At 39.7% G+C, this 21,558-nt stretch overlaps 1 protein-coding gene across 4 annotated transcripts in view; it reads right to left on the bottom strand.

Moving 5' to 3' along the window:
- Tle4 (TLE family member 4, transcriptional corepressor) overlaps nucleotides 1-21,558 on the bottom strand; it is a 140,530-nt gene that overhangs the window by 43,329 nt on the left and 75,643 nt on the right. For 3 of the 4 annotated variants that reach the window (XM_051146203.1, XM_051146204.1, XM_051146201.1), the window contains 2 exons: nucleotides 20,080-20,284; nucleotides 18,854-18,870 (listed from right to left, as the gene is read on the bottom strand). In XM_051146203.1, the coding sequence (XP_051002160.1) occupies nucleotides 18,854-18,870; nucleotides 20,080-20,284 (222 nt within the window). The remainder of the gene's footprint in view (nucleotides 1-18,853; nucleotides 18,871-20,079; nucleotides 20,285-21,558) is intronic. The other variant, XM_051146202.1, reaches the window with a different exon arrangement.

The following is a 21,558-nucleotide window of genomic DNA, read 5'->3' on the forward strand; positions in this document are numbered from 1 at the left end:
CGTGGAATCAGCTGGACCCCTGTTGGTCTGATCAATATAATTTCACATTCTGATTCTCCTGTATGTGGTAGAAGGTCTCCCTCATCGTGCAGCTATGGTAACAACTGTATAGCACAACAGTGGTAACTAAAGGTATCACATGCCAAAATGAACCAACAAAACACTGACCCTCTCAAAACACACGAAACTCCCTCCCTAAACTCACATGCTCCTTTTTTCACATTGACTTGCAATAGAGAAAGTGAAGCTAGTTGCTATGGGGTTCCTGGGATAACACTCTGTGATGGAAGGATTCTGCATTCAGACAAGGATGGGGCACAGACTAGTTTCCCCTGTTGAACCCAGGTCTGCTGCCTCCTAGCACTGTAAATGCTGCAAAAGCCCCTTTCCCTGCACATGTGCCACATTAAAGCTGACTCTTAATGCCTCCAGAGGCTGCTATGTTAACTCAGCCCAAAGACAACGAGCTGCAAATCAATCAGCATTATAGTGCAGGGATATGTGTTCTTTCCCCAAACAGCCAACCTTGTTGACAGGGATTAGGTGTGTGAGTAGTAAAATAATGAGACGAGGCAAGAGTCTCTTCGGCTCAACAAGCCCTGCTGGGCATGCTCCCTCCCCACACAATTAGAGGAAGGCAGCACTGTGAAGCTTTAGAGCACTAGAGGGACAAGTCCATTTTACAGATAATCTGACATGAAAATAAAAGAGGCACTCTTCAAAACACAAGGTAAACCATAGTCCTCAGCTGCTCACTCAGCTCTTGAACAGGGAGTTGTTGGCCTCTCCTAGCAGAAGCAACACACAGTGCTAGCACAGAAGGTGAGGCCTTTTAAACCAAGAGTTAAGATGACCAGAAGCTACAAGGTTCTCCCAGTTTGATCTCTGATTTCATGTACTATGAGTAGCAGGTAGCCTTGCTCTCAAGCACATAAAAAGCATGATCTCGGCACAGGTTGAATGATCCTGAAACACAAAATACCTCTAGGAATTAAATAAGCATTCAGATTGTTACACTTAATTCTATACCATCAGCACTTACAAAATCCATTTCATAGATTTGTTGTAGCAAAAATTTAATCCCAGAAAAACTTCTTCCATAGCCTGGCACATTTCTAGTTTGTTTTCTTTCAATTGTCAGTTTGCCTGTGGAACACAAGCTAATGTAAATATTCCAAAGAATATAGAAAGCTCCATACTCCCTTTCTCTGTCATTTCGCTCTCACCTCTCTCCCTCTCTCTCTTCTCTGGAGTACCCTTGTCCCCTTTCCTTCTTTCCCCATGTTCATTTACTAATCCTCTACATAATAATAATAATAATAATACCAATTCACCATTTAATTATTCATATAGTATACTAATTATTTTAAAGGAGTAACAATAACCATGTGCTAAGTGCAGATACTTGCCACTTGGTTGTTACAGCAAACATCCCTCCACTGCCTTCTTTACAAGGGCTGGCTATATAGTTCGTACTGTGTCATGTGCACAGAAGTAGACAGGCCCCAACGTGTCAACCACCTAGCTTGCCAACCTTCAGAAACCAGGTTCAAACAGTATGCAAAGAACTTCCTCGATCACCTTGTACAAGGATGTTATTTTAGTTTTAAGAGCAAAGCAAGTATGAACACTTGCTCAAGTAATGGGAAAGGAGGAGGAGTATCAGGAAGATGAAGACTAAGACTACAGAGAAGGCTGTAAAGTCTCTGTGAAAATACACTTATCCTTGTAGTCCTGGTCATTGCCTTAGGGCACAGTGTCCCAATCTATTTGTCTTGGCTTAAGTGAACTCATTCTTTCACTTGTGTGTCTTTTATTGTGTTTTTGCCTAAGGTCTCTCATAATTTCAGAGTGTGGCTGAGACAAGTATGTGATGTTTGTATCCTCCTACCCTATATTTTAAAGCTTGTTAAGGGTGATAAAATTTCTTGTTTTGCTATTTTTTTTCCCCAAGATTCCTTGATTTCCTTACCTCCTCCTTTGAACACTACACTTGGAGGAATGTCAACTCCCCAATCTCAGAACAGTGTTCCTACTCAGTACAGAACTTCAGGATCTACATCCATTTGTTTCTCATTGCTGGAAGAAGAAACACATCACATGAGAACCAAAACTCTGCAAGCTTCATTTTACATCACCTTTTAGTAAACTAGTACATAATGTACACTCATATATGCACTCAAGTCTCCGACCCTCAGGTGCTACTGATCTCCAGGGTTACATAAAACACAAATATGAAAACCCCCATGGCCCACCTTGAAATGCCCAGTCAGTCACTACTTAAACTTTTTGACTATACAATTTTCTTAAAGATTTAATCCATGAAGTAGGTTAGCCGAAGCTTAATTATAAAAGACAGAAAAATACAGCCCTTGTCTTTCTTCACTGGCAGTGGGTGGGGAAATCAATATTTAAGGCTGGAGAACAGAACAGGGTAGAGAGTCCTAGGTTCCTCTCTGCTCTGGATTGAGTAAAGCAGCGCTAGCAAGAGGGACCCTGGGTAGGACGAGAGTACCCCGAACCAAAACACATCAAATATAAATTATGGCTTAATTTTTTTTTTACTAAAATATAATTTAGTCAATTTGACAAGCATTATATCACCAAAGTGTACTGCTCCAAAGGGCATTTTAATTCCCTAAACGCAGTTTCTGTTTATGTGTGCCAGTGTTTCATAAATACTTTTCTGGTCTCATTAGTTATTCCAGATGAAGAAAGATTCTGTGACAGTTTCCATTCGCTGCACTGTCGTATATTTTGCTGGCCAATGCTTTTAGAAAATGCTCATGGAATTTCTGAGAGGAACTTCTGGGTAGAGTCCTTTCTCTAAAGATGGTCTACCTCCAGCCACTGACCATCTGTACCCTGAAAGCAAACTCAATGGCCAAAAGGACACTGTGGCTTGTGATAGGGAAAAGACATATACAAAAGAAGCTGGAGAAGATTCATTCAAAGGGAAATCTTAGAGCAGAATGACAGTGGCTCCTGCAGCACTCCATCATGTTCAATCACACATGCTGTCTTGTAACGTGCATTGATAATTCCTCATGAATAAAATGCCAGCATTATCATCTGCAGCTATGTTGTTGACATGCTTTTGCTATTTCACTAAAAATACCATTAAATTTCTGGCTTTTTAACAGCTGAACTATTCCACATTTGAATATACAAAAGAGTATTTTGTTTCAACCAAATTAAAGGCGTTCCAGTAAATGACTTCCATTTTCCTAGCTGTACTTTTTTAGCATATATGGTTCTTACTAATTCCTCCATCATGACATCATGCCCGTCATGACTCAATCCAAAGTACCTTTGTTATAAAAAAAAAAAAAAAAGTGTTAATGTTTCTATTTTTCAAGGAGTCCAGAAACTATTTCTGCTGTATCATTACTGGTTAGCAACATACCTGACAGACAAGGTAAAATACAATGTGTGTTGTTTGTTTGTTTTAAAGGACTATGACACTTGTGGCCTCCTTCGTTCTGTGGTCTTTAAAAAAGTCAAAGACACACACACACACACACACACACACACACACACACACACACACACATCCTCACTTAAGTCAGGATGAAAACCACATCTCCTGCCAAGCCCTCCTGGCATCTCACCACTTTATTTGTTCCCATTTGTATCTAATGCTTTTGTCAACAGTTCAACAAAAGTCAAAGCAAACAACCCACTGCAAACACCAGGGTAACAGCAACAAGCAGGAATCTTTCACAATTACCCAGCCCAGCTGCTCAGAGATCGGCAGGGGCTGCTTTCATTTACAACAATGTCAACAAAAGGCTGAAACCCAATAACTAGATGGGTCAATACCGCCACTGTATGCCGTCTAGAGGAGGGAACAACGCTGCTCACCTTCTTTGCTGCTTCAGCAAACATGTAGAATAATTCAGTCAGACGGACAAGTTCTTGTCTCATCACGTGCGATGTGAATAATTCAACAGCTCCCCAGCAAACTACTAAACAAGGCTCTTCAACTATTCCTGTGGCACTTCTAGCTAGCCAACTAAAGCAGAGCATAAAGAACGGCAGAGGAAAACAGAAATCATGAGCCAGCTAGCTCTGAGTAACAATCTCTGTCCTAAGAAGCCCAAGGTTTCTTTGCATGGCATTCTGATTACTACCAGGTAGGGTTATTGGAGGTGGGGGTGGGGGGATGGGAGAGGTGGGACATATCACTGCAGAGTAGGGGTTGTTGGTGTGTGTGTGTGTGTGCGCATGTGTGCGTGCGTGTGTGTGTGTGTGCGCGTGCGCGCACGTGTGCATTTGTGGTAGGGGGGTATGCGGGTGTATTTGTGTTGTGGGGCTGGGGGGGATGTCGGGGGGGGGGAGGGGTTCTGTCATTGCAGAGCCCCAGGAAACTCCACTCAACTGCACTTCTACTGGGTACAGCATGAATTCAAGGTTCAAAAAAGAATACTTTTCAAGTATAGTTAGGCTCTATAAACAAGCTATAAATGTAGTTTAAAAGTACAGCAGTTTAGAATTCCCTGGCCTAGTCTTCATAAAAATGATGTTTATTCAACAAAACAGTATTTCACACAAAAGTTCCCCGTCCCCGTCCCCCTTTGCTGAACTGTATGACTTGAAAACTGACAGAAACCAAAAAACTTGGCAAAAAGGCTGACTTGAGGTAGAGCCCTCTGCCAACTGGGCACCTCCTGCTACCACCAAGAAAACATCTCCCAGCCTGTGTACACAACTACTGTGCCCTCCACACTATGAGCCTGGGTATCACTTCCAGGATTTACTCAGAGTTTGAAAGGGGAGAAGTTTGGCTACAGCTTCAGATGGCAACTTTTCTCTCTCTAAAAGTGAGCAACTTTAGCTATTGACTTGAAATCAGGCTGAAAAATAGAATAGTTACAGGAACCGCAAGACACCATAAGAAGGAGTAGAAATCTTAAATGTGGCTTTTTGTCCTGTACTACTTTTTTTAAAACGTAATTCTTTATGCCAAGAGCTCTAGATTTGTAGTCCCTCGGTAAGTAGTAAAACCTCCCCAGAATTAAATGGATCTGGAGCCTGTCAGTGAGGCAACAAGCTATTGGTATAGTGACAGTGATGACAGGAAATAAATTTGAATCTGAAGTATAGATGGAGAAGTAGAAAAGCTACAACAGCTTCTCCGCTTCCAAAATCAGAGAAATCACCTGAAAGTCAGTGAGAATGATCAAATGATGGCAAACAAGGCAATAATGTTTCTTTGAAGTCTCTACATTCGGCCTGTTTTGATGATTCTATCAAAAAAGCTTTAAGAATTTGAGTGAAAGGTATACATCAAGATTGGGCATGGACAGAACGTGGCCACTAACTTCACTGCCAGCATAACTCTTGCCTCAGATCTAGTTCTCCCATCATCAGAACTAGTTTTATATGCCCGTTTTAAAGGAGACTCAGGACTCACGCACGAAGACCCGGGGAATGAAGACACAATCCGTTAATATCCTTTGACCGCCTTTGAAAGCAGCATGTTATCTGTTCTACAGCTTCACCAAAAAATGCTTTGAGGAAGAGAGACCACGTCTAACTTTTACTGTGTAAACCAAAGATACATATAGTACAAGTCTGTCCGTCTTCTAGATGACAAAACAAACAAGAACCCAAACAAAACAAACCACTCAACAACAGCAACCAAACAATCAAACAAACAAAAAAAAATCAACCCCCAAAACCCAACCCTGAAGTACTTTACATGCTTAATTTATATCACTCAAGTTTATCTATTAATATCAGCAGGTTTCAAAGATCAGGAACCATTAAAATATCTTTTGGCCACTTGTCGAACAAAAATAAAAACCTTATCTTACTTATGCTTTTTTGAGTATAAAAGGAAAATATCTGACTGAGAGAATTAAGTCATTCTCTACTCAAATATCCTTCAATATAAAATGCTTAACAAGGCAAATGGACTGTGAAGATTCTTGTCTTCATATATTTACTAAATGTTTTACTTTAATAATAAGAAAGACTACCTCTATCATGAGAACCCAACCAAAGTACTGTTTCTCTTGTTTATGTCTGTAGTTATTGTTTGTTCACCAGAGGACAAAAGTGTCACTAGCCTATTTTGATATTCTTGAAATAAGGTCACACTATGTGACTACCAAATTTTATTATCAAAACAAATCCCAACCTCATCATCCAATTCAGAAAGCTGAGTCAGACCACGATAGTCCAATATGGGACAAAGGCTAAGCCAAGGACATGGGTATCTCAGAGCTTTCAAGTCATGATAACTAGTATAAACACAGTGATTATTTCAATTTTCTCTGCAGATTATTTTTTCAGGGCAGGGCAATAAACTCAATGATGTCCAGATTTACTAGAAAAAAATTTTTATTCAATTCCCTATGCCACCAGAAAGCAAGCTAATAACATTCCACTGAGAGTGCTGTCAGACTAAATCCTTCTACTCCTGCATGCACTACCCAGCTAGACCTCCCTTCACTTTTCATTCCACCACCCACTCAGGGCAAGGCCCTGGGGACAGCTCCCGATTACCCTTCACACTTAGTGTCACAGGCCCAAGCCCAAGTGGTCCAATCAGTGCCAAGAAAAGAACAAACCAAAAAAGATTAATTCGCAGATGTTCATGCATTTCACATACACTGTGCCCCATGGTCCGTTGCTAGGGCAACAGGAGACCACCAGTGCGAGCTTTATTGGCTTTATGAAGTGCATCTCAGGGACTATAGTCCAAGAAATGGTGCATAGTAATAGTGTTGCTTCTCCGAAGCCTTGTTTGTCTTTATCCATGGTTAACCTCATAAGTATTATAAAAAGCACCCTTCTATAACCTCTGACACTGCCCTCCTCCCAATAAATTTCTATATGGAAACCTCAAAATGCATCTCCTACTGTTCCGTTTTGGGAAGTATTCCTTTAAACTGATCATCTGATTTCCTGACCAATAAACAAATAAATAAAATCCTATACTAATTAGGAGATCACCGTATTAGTGCAGCCCACCCACACCAGCACTGGCCATCAAAGCCAATACATACATAGCCCTTTCCCATCCTCTGGTCTGCCTTTCGCCTACATGCCTGTCTGGCTTCCTATCCCACCCCCACCCTTACCCCCTGCCCCTCTCCTATCCTCTAAGGCTCAAGCTGCCATGCAAGTATTCTCTATCACTAAGGTCCAGCCCAGTCCTCCTTTTACTTTTTATTTTGTTATAGTCTCACTAAGTTAGTTACCCAGGCTGACCTTAAATGGTTGAGCCTCCTAAGTTTCCTCAGTAACTAGAATTTAAGACTTCCACTATCAGGCCTTGCATGGCCTTTATTTTCTATACATCCAAGGAGACCCTGACTTTAAATATAATATCAGCAATCTACTTCAGCCCAATGGAACAGAACAGCTGAACCAGTAAGCCTAAGTAGGCTACAATGATGAATATTCTGTCTCCCCGGTTATGGCAACTGGGCAGTTCAGATGTGACTAGTTAGTGCAACTAAAAAACTGGGTTTTATTTATTTATTTTTTAACTAATTTAGGTTTTTAAAAAAGCTTCATGTGGCTGCAATATTGGATAATGCAGCTTCAGATGCTTGCCTAAAAAAGCTATTCATAATTCAAATTTCGCTTAAGTCATGAAAATATAACTTCAAGTATACATACATAAAGACAGACTGTATGTTCACAACCAGTGATCAGTGCTGGTTCCAAATAGCTCAAAGCACTGAGTCCATCTAATTAGCCTGGCTCTTTGTAAAACAGGCCCAGGGAGCAAGCTGTACTTCCTCCTTCAGGTCTCTAAGCCTCCTCCTACCCCCACCCAGGTTGGGAGGTTAAATTCACAAATGTCACAACTCTCAGGGCAGTAGCACAGATCAAGTGTTAATCTAAAGGGAAGTGGTGGGGGAAGGGGAGAACATGGGCTGGCAGGGGCAGGAAAGATCTGTAATGAAGAGGAGAAAAACAAAGCCAGTGAACAGATCAACAGAACCAACAGCTTACATTCAAATTCAGAGTAGAAAAACACAAGCAGACAATCATTTCCTGGGAAAAGCTGGAGCCTAATGAGAGTTTACTCTGCTCCTTTATGTGACAAGCAGCCCTTTTGTGGCACAGGCTTCCTGACTGACAGGAACCCAGGGCCCCTTAATAGGATTTCCATATTATTTCCAACACCTGCCCAGAAGTTATTTGTTTACATTGAAGGAGGCAAGATTCTCAAATCAGACATCTGCTTCTAGTTCAGGCATATCTTAGGAAACCATCTAGAAAGCAGCTTTGTTACCATGGTGACATTTTTATTTTTCCTCCTTAGTTGGCTCAAAACATTAGCATTTCCAATTTTATTTTGTTTTTCAAAGGGCCAAATGTCACTCAAGAAAACAGAAGTTTTTCAAAAAGCTAAACAGAATTTTCACATATTTCCAGAAAAATTAAAATTACTCTAAGGAAGACTAAATACAAAGTGAATGTTACTAGATTGCCAGTGGCAGTTTTCTAAGGGTGAACATCACTAACTTGTTTATTCCTCCCACAACTGGCTCTTTTTCCCCTCAAGTCTGGACCACCAGAGGCTCAAAAAGTACCAATTTAAAGAAGAAAATTCAAGACTCCTTGAGGATCTGATGCAGTTATAAATGAGTCCACCTCCACATGAAAGGACTCTTCACACTCACCCTATCCACATTCTGAAATCTCACTTACAAGCACCCTGGAGAATTTTTATGTCCATCTCACTGCCTGCAGTTCAGTAAAGAGTGAGATAAGGAACATGTACGCACTTCAGGAACACTTGTTCGGTGCACAGGGGATGGAATATTAAACAATTCGAGGAAGGAAAAAAGAGGGATCGGTTGCCCTGGTCCCTAGTGACATAAACCTAGGCACACCACAACCTCGGAGTGGCACTGACCACCAGTGAAAGCTCAAGTGGATTTCTGGTACTATACCTTATTAAATGGGGAAACAGGAAACACATGGGTTAATTCTGATAAATGGCAAACTAAAATCACTGTCAGATGGTCTTTTAGTTTGTTTGGCTCATTGATTTGGTCTGATTTAGTTTGGCTTTTTAAGACAAGATTTCTCTGTATAGCCTTGGCTGTTTGGACTCACTGTGTAGACCAGACTAGCCTCAAACTCAGAGATCTGCCTGCCTCGGGGTTTCAGGTATGCAACACTGGGCCCAGCTTGGATGGTTTTTAATATTTTGAACATTAAGTGATGTAACATTTAGTTTGATTTGCATTGTCTGACTACCGAGTATTAATCCTGAAATGATTTCAGTTGCATGAACAGCAACCTTATTTAAAGGAACCAAACACTTGTTGAGAAGTATCACTTAGCCCTGAGCAAACTTTCCATCACTTCTTCATGAGCCTACTAACTAACTCTCCTCTGCTTCGTCTCAGGCCATTGCATGGAAGTGATTACACATGACCAACTCTTCATGTCCAAAGTTATGATGCTGATGATGCTTGTCACTGGTGGCCTCATAAGCAGATTAAGGTTCCTGAATTATTTCACACCACATCACAGACCAATATGCAAGATGAACAGAGGTGCGTGTACAGAAGCTCAAATGGGAGAGACAAGCACTAAGTTTCCTTCTAGGTGATTTTTGTGTTCCCTCTATTCTGAAATGGATGAGTATTTTAAGAACACAAAAAAAGTGGTGAACAATTCTTGGGAATAATTATTTTAGAAAAATTATGTATACTTTGAGAAACAAGTGCTTTTGAAATTCAAATGTCAAGTATAACACTTCAATCTCAGGCCCCTTTGAAATAATTTTAGGTGTTAAATATAAATGTATTTTATATTTTAAAGAGTCAAAATGCATTCTAATTAAGAAAATTAGAGATAATAAGCATCAAGATGAAAATGTCTAGTAACTGTTGGTTTAAGGAAGAAAAGAATTAAACTACCTTTGCAAAATCAGCTAGGGAAGGCAGATCTGACAATCAGCCTACCCTGTTAATTAATATTTGTTCTGCTTCAGCAGTCGGTGGAGGCAAGTGCAGCAAAACAAGCGTGACTCCCCCGTCACATCATTAATCCACTCATGCTCACCACCTGAGGACCAGCTGTGCCCTGAAGACACCCATTCATCTGTTCCACAAACAAACAATTACAACACATTTTCTGGAATTAGGGCACCTGTTACATTTCACACAGCTTACATGCCTGGAGGCAGGGATCAATTAATACTGCAGAAATTAGTGCATCATTAACCAACAGAACAAAAGTTCCTGGTGTTTCTTTGATAACGTAACTATTAACAGTAAAATTCATGGTTAAAAAATCTTTAAAAGAATTAAAAAGCAACAATAATGCTAAAATATCTCAAAATTACCATTATATTTCGGAAAACTGAAAGCACTACATTAAACCATGCTTATACCAAGCCATCCCCCAAAAGAATTACAATAACCAATGTGCATATTTGGTTAATAGCACGGTCAATTTCACTACTCAAACAATTATGGACTATGATCTATACTTAAGATTTCACTTCAAAATTTATTTCTAGGATGGAACTGAACAAAACACAACAACTACATTACAAATGTACTTGGATTTAGAGTTGAGACGGAGGAAGGTTAAGTGACTTGTTCACTGACACACAGCTTACCTAGTGTTAAAAAAGAAAGTAGTCAAGAACCTGGCTTTGGCTTCCAGTAAACTAGTTCACATTCTAGATGTTTCCCCATGTGCTTCTTTGTGGTTTCAGATATAACAGGAAGACCGTCTTACTTACAATGGGAGGACACAAAGAATAAAGTATACTATGTGCATGTACATGTTGGTGATGAACAAAAAAAAAAAAAAAAAAAAAAAAGAAAAAGAATGTTACAAAAATTAGAGTTAAAATTTGTACTGATCTCAGCAACATACATATATTAAAACTGAGGTAAAATGCAATGCTGGTTATCAATAAATAGTTCTATTTGTGTCTTTTACATATAGGCCATGATCTATTAGAAATGTAAATCTACTATCCAACTGAAGTATTGGTTAACTTGAAGTATTTTTTTATATTTAATGTAAATTTAATATAAATAAAAATCCAATTTAATAGAATTTTGAAAGTACATTAAATACATGCTTTCCCATAACACTAGGGTATTGAGACAAAGAATCTAATCTGTGAGGCAATGAGGAAAAAAAAAAAAAAAAAATCAAAGCTTGGTTTGAGAAGGGCATTATTAGTAAACCAGTTCCAGCAGGATTGATTAACAGTAAAGGCACCTGTCTCCAAGCCTGATTACCTGGTTCAATTCCTAGGACCCACATAGTAAGAAAAAACATACCTGAAATCTGAGCTCTGGTCTCCACACACATGCTATGAAACACATGTGAACATGCATATACTACATAAAGGCACCTAGTTGTGGTGAACACTGGTAGGATATGCTTAAGAGCAGGCACAGGAGGACCATGAGTTCAAAGCCAGCTCTGGCTATATGGGTGGAGATGAAGAGATAGCTCAGCTGTTAAGAGTCCTTCGTACTGTCCCAGAGGGCCTGGCTTTGGGTGCCAGCACCCACATCATGTGGTTCACAACTGCCTGTGAATCCAATTCCAGAGGATCTAATGCTCTCTTCTGACTGTCGTGGACAGCAGGCAAACAAACATTGGGCACACACAAAAACTCAGTCACTTATACATACACAGAAAAACCATCAACTAAAAAAAATTAGATAGTTACTAGAAAAAACATAAGAGAGAAATCCTTTTAGATGAAGAAAGAGCTAAGAGCTATCACAAAAAGAAATAATGAATCCTATTTGGATCCTATTTCAAGAAAATAAGTTTGTGAATACTCAGAGAAGTTAGATTACTGGCTATACATGAAAAATATTAGATAATTATTTTTAAGCAACAAAAGGCATCGTAGTTACCTTAAAAAATGTTCAGGTCAGTGGAGAGGGCTCAGTTAAGAGCACTGACCAGAGTTCCATTCCCAGCAGCCACATCAAATGGTTCACAACCATATGCAACTCCAGCTCAAGGGGACTGGACACCCTCTTCTCACCTACAAGGGTCTTGTGTATATGCAGCCCCCAACACAAAAATATGCATAAAAATAAAACAAGTATTTTAAAAAAATGATTATTTAGATGAATGTATATCTTTTCCCCAAGGGACAAATGCATGTTCTCTATTATCTGCCTCAAGTCACTTCAGTAAGGGAAAAACATGGCTAAATGCTACAGCTTTCGTACTTTGTAGTATACTTCATTTATTTACTTACTTACTCATTCATTCATTCATTCATTCATACACTTTACATTGTAGCCTTCCCTCTTCCCCCATATCCCTTCTCCCCTACTCATCAGAAAAGGGGAGTCTCCTCACCCCAGCCCACCCCAACACATCAAGCCAAACCAGGACTGCATGTGTCCTCTTCCCCTGTGGCCTGAAGAGGCAGCCCTGCCAGAGGGAAGTGATAAAAACGCAGGCAACAGAGTCCTTGTCAGAGACAGCCCCTGCTTGCCTTACTAGAGGACCCACATGAAGCCTGAGCTGTCCATTGGATACATATGTGTAGAGGGCCTAGGTTCCGTCTATGCATGGTCCTTAGTGGGTGCTTTAGTCTCCACAAGCTCCTTTGGGCCCTGGTTAGTTGGTTCTGTTTGTCTTCTTGTGAAGCTCCTGTCCCCTCCAGGTCCTTCTATCTTTCTCCCCACTTTTCTGCAAGACTCTCACACTTCACCCAATGTTTGGCTTTGAATATCAGCATCTGTTTTGATATACCGCTGGGTGGAGCCATTCAAAGAAGAGCTATGTTAGTCCTGTCTAAGAGCACAGCAGAATATCTTTAATAGTGTCAGGAGTTGGTTCTCTCCCATGGGGTGGGTCTCAGGTTGGGGCCAGGCATTGGTTGGACAGTCCCTCTATCTGTTCTATTTTTATCCCAACTTATCTTCTAGGGAGGTAAATTTTGTGTTAAGAGTTTTAATGGGTGGGTTGCTGTTCCCCTCCCTCTATTAGGAGTCCTGTCTAGTTACACCCATCAGAATGGCTAAGATCAAAAATTCAAGTGACACCACATGTTGGCGAGAATGTGGAGAGAGAGGAACACTCCTTCATTGCTGGTGGGAATGCAAACTAGTACAGCCACTTTGGAAATCTATCTTGCGCTATCTCAGAAAACTGGAAATAGGGCTTCCTCAAGACCCAGCTATTCCACTCCTTGGAATATACCCAGAAGATGCTCCAGCACACAACAAGAACATTTGCTCAACCATGTTCATAGCAGCTTTATTCATAGTAGCCAGAACATGGAAACAGCCTAAGTGTCCATCAGTAGAAAAATGGATAAAGAAACTGGTACATATACACTATGGAATACTACTCAGCTATTAAAAACAAGGAATTCCCGAAATTTGTGGACAAATGGACTGAGCTAGAAATGATCATAATGAGTGAGTTAACCCAGAAGCAGAAAGACTCAAATGGTTTATACTCACTTATATCTGCATATTAGCCCAAGGGGCATGTCCCACGAAAGCCTTCACTTACCAGGAAACTGGGACAGAGGGGAAGACATCCTATTGGGACTGCAGGTGAGAGCAGCATGGGAGAATAGCAAAGTAGAAGGATCCAAAGGGTCCTACAAACCTACAAGTAAAACATTATGATAGGCAGATTTGGGCCCAGGGGAACCGCTCAAACTAAGGCACCAGCCAAGGACAATACAGGCGGTAAACTTTAAACCCCTACCCAGATCTAGCCAATGGTCAGAACATTCTCCACAGTTGAGTGGAGAGTGGGATATGACTTTTTCACATACTCTGGTGCCTCACATTTGACCATGTCCCCTGGAGGGGGAGACCTGAAGGCACTCAGAGGAAGGACAGCAGGTTACCAAGAAGAGACTTGATACCCTATGAGCATATACGGGGGGGGGGGAATCCCCCTCAGGAACAGTCATAGTGGAGGGGAATAAGGGGAAAATGGGAGGGAGGGAAGAATGGGAGGATACAAGGGATGGGATAACCATTGAGATGTAACAAGAATAAATTAATTTTAAAAAATAGACTATATAAATAAATAAATAAATAAATAAATAAATAAATAAATAAATAAAGTATGCAAAGAGCTTCCCATTGAGGATGACACTGGCAATGTGACCTTGGGCAGGGCCTTCTCAACACTAACCCTTTCCAGCGCATGCAACAGGGTAAACATGGCATCTGCTTTTGTAAGTGACACCTAAACTAAGAGCTAAATGTGCAAGATGGAAGTGTCTTCAAAGAGATCAAAGAAGTTAACTGGAGAATCTAAGGATCCCTCCAAACAATTTTTTCCCCTAGGTTTGGAGAAACAGCTTTGTGGACAGTGTGGCTGTGAGTAAAGGGAAACCTGAAACCCAAATGACATTTCCTATTCTGATAGCTTTTCTTTAGATTACTGACTACTGAGGGAAAACAGGTCTTGGTTTTATTGTTGTTTTGCTTTCTTCGAAATAGGGTTTCTCTGTGTAGCTGTGGCTGCCCTAGACTTGCTTTGTAGACCAGGCTGGCCTCGAACTCAAGAGATCCACTGCCTCTGTCAGTAGAGTGCTGGGATAACAGGTGTGCCCAAGAGGAAAACAGTCTTAAGGCAAGCCTACCACTGTTCTTATTTAGTTCTTCTGATATTCTTTATAGTATTTTACTAGTGTCTTCTATTCCTTCCTTTCAAATTTCACCAGAGATGGTGGTGCACACCTTTAATCCTAGAACAATACCAGGCAAAGGTGGCCAGTAAGTTCCAGGACAGTAAAACCTACACAGAAAAATCCTATCTTAAAAAGAAAGAAGGAAGGAAGGAAGGAGGGAAATATGCCTTTCTAAAGTCTACAGTAATACAAGCTGACCTGTACTAATATGGTTTCCAGAAAAGCCTAATATCCTAATAGTACTCTAAAGAGCAAACCGAGGCATATGGTTAACCCTCTCCTGCAACTATTTCCTCTAGTGTCTTCTTCCGGGCTTTCTCTCACACAGGACATTTCAAAGGGTGGTGAATATGTTCAAAGCACATGCTTTTTAAACAGACAGTCCTTTGAAACAGGAAAAATAGGTGTGCTTATTTGGGGGAGGGGAATGTAGGCATATACAGGTCACAGATCCTGGAACAGAACTTTAGCCATTAAATATTAATGTGCGAAGTGAAGTAGCAAATAGAAGTAATCACTCTGCTTATTCAGGCTCAAAACCCACTCTCACCTGTAACACCCTGCTAATGAGGCAACAGTACACTCCTGGCCTGAATCATACATTTCAGTATGAACATAAAAACAACCTTATTCTAATTTTCCAGCGATAAACCTTTACTGCCAACAATGACTTACTGGGAAAGTAAACAGAAACATATGATGTTTTAGTCATCTGTGCAGAATAAGCACTAACATACAGATGAAGCAGAATAAATAAGTATTGCCTTAGACACAACTAAAGAGATCACCATAAAAGCCTTTAAGCCAAAGCAGAGAATTCTCATAGGGTAACAGCATAATATGCATACACACAGAAAAATATTTACTGTGAAAAAGCATATGTAAATCTTTATTAAGGGCAACATCTGTACTTATTCCAGTGGCAAAATATATTCAATATCGGTGGACTTTGTAAGAACACAGGCAAATGCTGCATTCAGCCTCTGAAGTAGGTACAGAGGTTCTGGAGGTAACAGAACAATGTGCAGCTTACTGAGAATGACTGTATCCTATGAAGGCATGCAGTATTTGGGGGAGGATATTTTGACAAAGTAACAAAAAGAAAATCTTCACCACTTATCAGGAAAAAAATGTTTGCACTTCTGCTGTATTTTGCAGGTTAAAAAACGACAAATCCTTCAATTATGATAGAGAAGGGTTGCTATATTCAAGACAAGTCACATGAGGATTATGTATATAAATAAAATGGATCTTCATGAAAATATGTTCAGTAATAGCATCTTGGAAGAATCAATACCCCCTATTTGTGAGTTTATCTGTTTCAATTAACCATAATTTTGGTGCCTGTTTTCTCCCTAGAATATTAGGACTTTGCAGACGCTGAATGTGGGAGACAGTAGTAGGAGTTGGGTTCCTAGCAAGTTTAGGCTGCGCAGTGGTGGTTGTTCTAAGCTACTGACCTCACTGAGTCTGCTGAAAACCAGGATGTAAGAGCTGAACCACTTGGAGTATTTGGACTCCTCCATACCAATGAACACCTCAAGCAACTGGAAGACACCTTCAATGTCCCCTATGATCGGTGCTCTGGAGCCCGCTACCTTTACCTCTCACCACTCAGCGGTTCAATACACAAATGTATTTCCTATCATTTCCTAGGGATGAAAACATGGAAGAGAATGGAGAGCAATGGAACAGTAGTTGGTGAACTACCCTACTCAGAAAACAGGGGTAGGAACCTTGTTTGGGGATCTTCGGGACTGTCTACACTACTAAGGGTAAGAGTAAACTAATAGTCTGAGTTTCTTGCTATTTTCAGGGCTCACATGTGGGCCTTACTACTACTGGTCACACAGAGTCAGCAGACAGCCAAGACAAACAAGGAAGGTGGCAGGTGCTAAGGCCCCTCATTTCAACAGCACTACTGTACACAATGTTTTCGTTTCTCATCACCAAGTAAATTGATTCTAGGACTCCCTGCAGTGCTTTCTCCTTTAGATCCGTATTTACATTCTCTATCAGTGTCCAGAAAAACTTCATATGGAAGTCTGCAAATAACAGGTTTAGGAATGGACCTGGCTACTGGAGCTAAAGAAAACTAGATCAATAAAGCCAACAGCCTGTGATTTAGTAGGACAGAACTTCCAAGAGGGAAAGGAAAAGGAAGGAAGGGCCTAACAATTCAGTAAGTGATTTTTTTCTGCTTTACTTGGCTTCTCAAGGAAAAGCAGCACCTTAGTTACTTGGATCTTTATAGTGAGCCTAAAATAAAAGTCTGTCTTATAAGCTGTTCTGAAATCTGTCCTGTTTAATAATCAGTAGCACCAAGAAAACATTTTTAACAGTGTCTCTCACAATTAAACCCATCCACAACTTTGTATAAATCAAAATTTTGCTACCATATCAAAATGCTACAATGAGGCTATGTAACACTGCCCACATTCTCATTACATGCAACACTAATTACTACCAGCAGATCCTGATTTTTTTCTGCACATTACAGGCTTTTAGAGGAGCTATAAAATTGTTCAGGCACCATTAATTTAAATTTGTATTGAAATTTCCTTTGACAGATGGCCAAAAATTACTTATTATTTAGAGTACAAGAGCTGCCTGTTTGGAGATTAGAAGAGGAAAGGGAAAATTTTAAAGCCAGAAGGAAATTTATGTCATTTTCATTACCTGTTAAATGTTAAGGAGAATTACTGTACATCAATGAATTATTTCATACTAGGCCAGCATGCAGACAACTGATCACTGGCTGCTATAAACCAGCCAACAATCGTAAAATGCCTATCTTAACCAGGAACTCCTTACAAGAGGATAAGGATGTTGAACGGAACAGGCAGCCACTTCTGTTAGCATCACAGGAAACACATAGGAAAATCAGGCAACTATTTCACCTTGTAAACCTACAGACAATGCCAGATCAGACACAGCAAACTTCAGCCATGAACTTGTAGCTGCCACTGATAATAAATCAGAGCAAACTGGATATATTCAATACTGAATTTTCATTAAGGACTCTGAAAACAATTTTAATTTTAAAAAGGTCAAAGAGTAAAGTACCATTCATTGTAAAAGCAAAAAATTGTGTCTAGGATTAGTTTTGTATATAATTCACAAAAAAACTGTAAAAGGTCTAACTAACCCAGTGGTTCCCAACCTGTGAGTCTTGACCCCTTTAGGGGTCAAACAACTCTTCAAAAGATCACCTAAGACCATCAGAAAGCAGAGGTGTTTATATTATGATTCATAACAGTAACAACAAAAATAATTTTGTGGTTGAAGGTCACCACTAAATGAGGAACTATAGTAAAGGGTTACAGCATTAAGAATATTAAAAACCACTGAGTTAACCTATGGGCCACAACATTTAATTATTTAAAACTAAAATTGACAAAATGACAGCATCTATACTTTGGGCTAGTATTTCAGAACTGGGTCACTTCTGGTGAGTGAGTGATACAATGGCATGTGCTTCACAACTGTGCAAAGCCAACACATTTCCAGTGTACCTGACACAAAGGTGATTGAAGCACTTTTATAGTTTATTCATTTCCTACATAGCAGCCTGTGTTTTTCATTTACATACTATGAAACTCAAGTGCTTTAACCCATTTCATTCTGGTATCACATAGGATAAGCATATAAAAATACTTTTTGTCTTTCTCTGTAGCTTGCATATAGACACAGAAGGCAGGTGATACATTAGAATCTTCAGAGAATTACTTGCCACACTACAAACTCAGTACTAGAAACAGAAAACTCAATGGCTCTAGTGAACAGAAATGTTCTTAAGGTTTTTGCCTCTTCCTTCATGCTGAGCATAAACCTAGGGCCTCACATATACCAAGCACAAGCTCTCCCACTGAGCTACTCATCCATGTCAAACAGATGTTTGATGCTCTGATGAACTGTTTTCTGAGAAGTATGTATTTCTTAGAATCAATACATTTACTTCACTGCATTATCTTAAAGCAGTTTTGCTGCATAGTAACACGAGCAATCTAGTTTATCAGTCAACCTCGTTCTGCAAATCCGATCCTCGGAAAAATATGGCCACTCTTTAAAAAGACCAATTACACAGCTAACTACTAAGCTGACCACAGTTTGCTAAACATCATCCACATTACTCTCAAAATCTCAAAGAATCCATCAGATTTACTCCTATCTTTTATAACCCCTTGCATCTGAATTTTTTTTTAATCCTACCTTGATGGAGTCTCTGTCTGTAGGCAAAACAGCAGCAAAACAAGCAGACAAGAGTAGCAAGAAAAAAAGAAAAGTGCTAGTTAGTTTACATAAAATCATGCAGTTATCCAACCTGAACCGGCTAAATAATAAAGGGAACAGATGTCAATTTTGCTGTAAAGTTAATTATTAATACTGTTCTAACAAGATTCACAAAGCACTGGTTCACCTTTGACACAATTTCAAATGAACCAAAGTTAGCTATTCTTATTTATGTACCTTATTGACTTTTCCACCTATGAAAGTGTTTATAATCATGAGTCAACTCTGTACCATCACATTAAGATAACTCAAAAATAAATATTACAGTATTCCTAGTATCACAGAAGGCAAATTTATGCCTATGTAATACGAACAATTTGCCCATGACTTAATCTCTGGTAATGATACTGAAAGAGCAGTAGATAGGACCTTTTTCTTACAAGCTACACACCCTTTCAAACTAATAAACCACTCATGTGTTATATAAATTATTATAAAGGAATAATGGAAATTTTTTTTCTCATTCTTGTGGTTAACTATTAAAAATTACCAGTAAGCAGTGCACAAACATAGAGAAACAATAAAACGCCTCTGTGCCATCATCTTCCCTTAGGAGAAAGGAGACTGACCTTGAAGACACAAGTGAACTTCCTAAGTGGTTATTAGTTAAAAAACAAAATAGGTAATCCCATGCTTCTGAACAGCAATGAGTAAAAGAGGTATTTGAAACAACAAATTTCGTCGGAATTGCGTCATCTCAATAAGACATTTGGAATTTTTCTTACTATGCTCTACAGATTCATCTTATTTACAAATAATAATGATTTGGTCAATTACCAAATTAAGTTTTCCTCCCCAAAAATCTGGTCAAAGCTGACTTTTAGTGGTATATGTAATTTTGAACAGAATTTCACTACTGAATTAGACTTGAGAGGCAAGGAATCAAAGGCAACAATCTGGAAGGCTGGAAAGTCAGCTCAGCGGTTGGCACTTGCCTAGTAGAGCTAGGGTAGGAATAGAGTGTGTGGGGTGGTAAAATCTGGAAATAGCTCTTTGCCTTTTGGGCGACCACTTAGGTCCCATGTGGACTCTTAAAAATACATTTGCCTTCCGGTGGAAATCCTTTTATTTAGACACTGGCAAAATGAAATTCAGAGACACAATGAGAAGACAGATGTCACACTGATCCCTAAACGACCACTCACCTCTTTGGTGATCATTGTCATGGTGCTTTTTTTCATCCTTAATTGGGAGGTGAGATTGACCTCCTAGTGCACTGGAGAGGGCCAGAAGTCCTGCGCTGCTGCCGATGGGTGGGATGGCTGGGGGCTGAAGCCCTGAAGGGTGCGGTGTCAGAGGCACAGGCAGACCATGTCCATGTGATAAATGCTGAGCCTGGAGTTGTTGCTGCTGTGAAAAATTAGACACAGATATTGAATTTGTTCTTTGACTACCTCACAGGGAAAACAGGAGGTACAGAGAGATAATGAAAACAATTGTGCACCCAAGGAGTTTTCCCTCATGGTGTATCTTTTATAAAGTTGGGAGAGAGAAAGGAGGAGATGTGTAACTGATGTATTACTTTTCTTCTAAAACTTGGGTTTTCTTTTCCTTCCTTCCTTCCTTTTTTCACAATCTAAATTTTAAAGTGGTAAAACTGCCTAAATAACATTTAAAGGCTGAATGTTGTTTTAACAAGCTTCTAGTTTGTTCTAGAACAAAAGCAAAAGGTCCAGCTATCATATATATATATATATATGTGAGTAACTGTTAAAGCAGTCATGTTGAACAAGAAAAGCTGAAAATTGAGAAAATTAGTGCTAAACAGTTGTCCCAGAACCACTGTACAGCATGCAGGGAGAGTTAATTTGAAAGAGAAAACCTGAATTAACAACCCAGAAAAGGAAGCTGGTTTCAGCCACAGTTTTTTAAGCCCTTTAAGTGTCCTCAGCGGCACTTGAGCAAATTACTAAAGAAAATCCAATGTAGCAAGGTTTGGGTTCTCCTGTAGGCTTGCTCAATAATGCTGAAATAATTGGGCACTCTGAGCACGTTTAGTGATGCTCGAATGAAAAGCTAGAGGCCTGCCCTTGTACTCCTCTCTAGCAGCTGACTGTGTGTTGTGACAGGTTTATTTGAGTGGGACTGTGAGGCATGCACCAGTAACTACGCTGACAAGAGTTTAAAGTCATTTTTACCAGCACACTGCAACACATAGAGAAAGCCCTTAAGAAGCTGGAATGGGAGTGCTTGACCTCAACAGAGACTGAATCAAGCCTGACTACGGGAGCCACTGTGGGTAGGTTTCTCAATGGGAAATAAGAGGAGAAGACAGGGGAGGATGTTGAGTTAAAGACACCCCTCAACAGGAATCTCTCCGACTCAAACCCTGCTAACTAAATCCTATCAGAACAACTGCTGGGCAATCATAACACTAGTAGTCATTAAATATTAATTACTGCTTTAAACAAATAACCTTTTAGACTAAGTCTATAATAGCCAAAGCACTCCTATAATTTTCCTTCTTAGTTAAGATTTCACTAAATCGTTTTCAAAAATTAAATTATTCTCTAAACAAAAACTTGAAATAGCTTTTTTTTTTTAAGTATTTCAAAGAATACTCAAATCATTTCCTTCTTCTTTTCCTATGCGACTTCCTGTGTGTGGCTACATATAGCATCAAT

This window comes from Acomys russatus, chromosome 5, assembly GCF_903995435.1.
Source record: "Acomys russatus chromosome 5, mAcoRus1.1, whole genome shotgun sequence".
Lineage (NCBI taxonomy): Eukaryota > Metazoa > Chordata > Mammalia > Rodentia > Muridae > Acomys > Acomys russatus.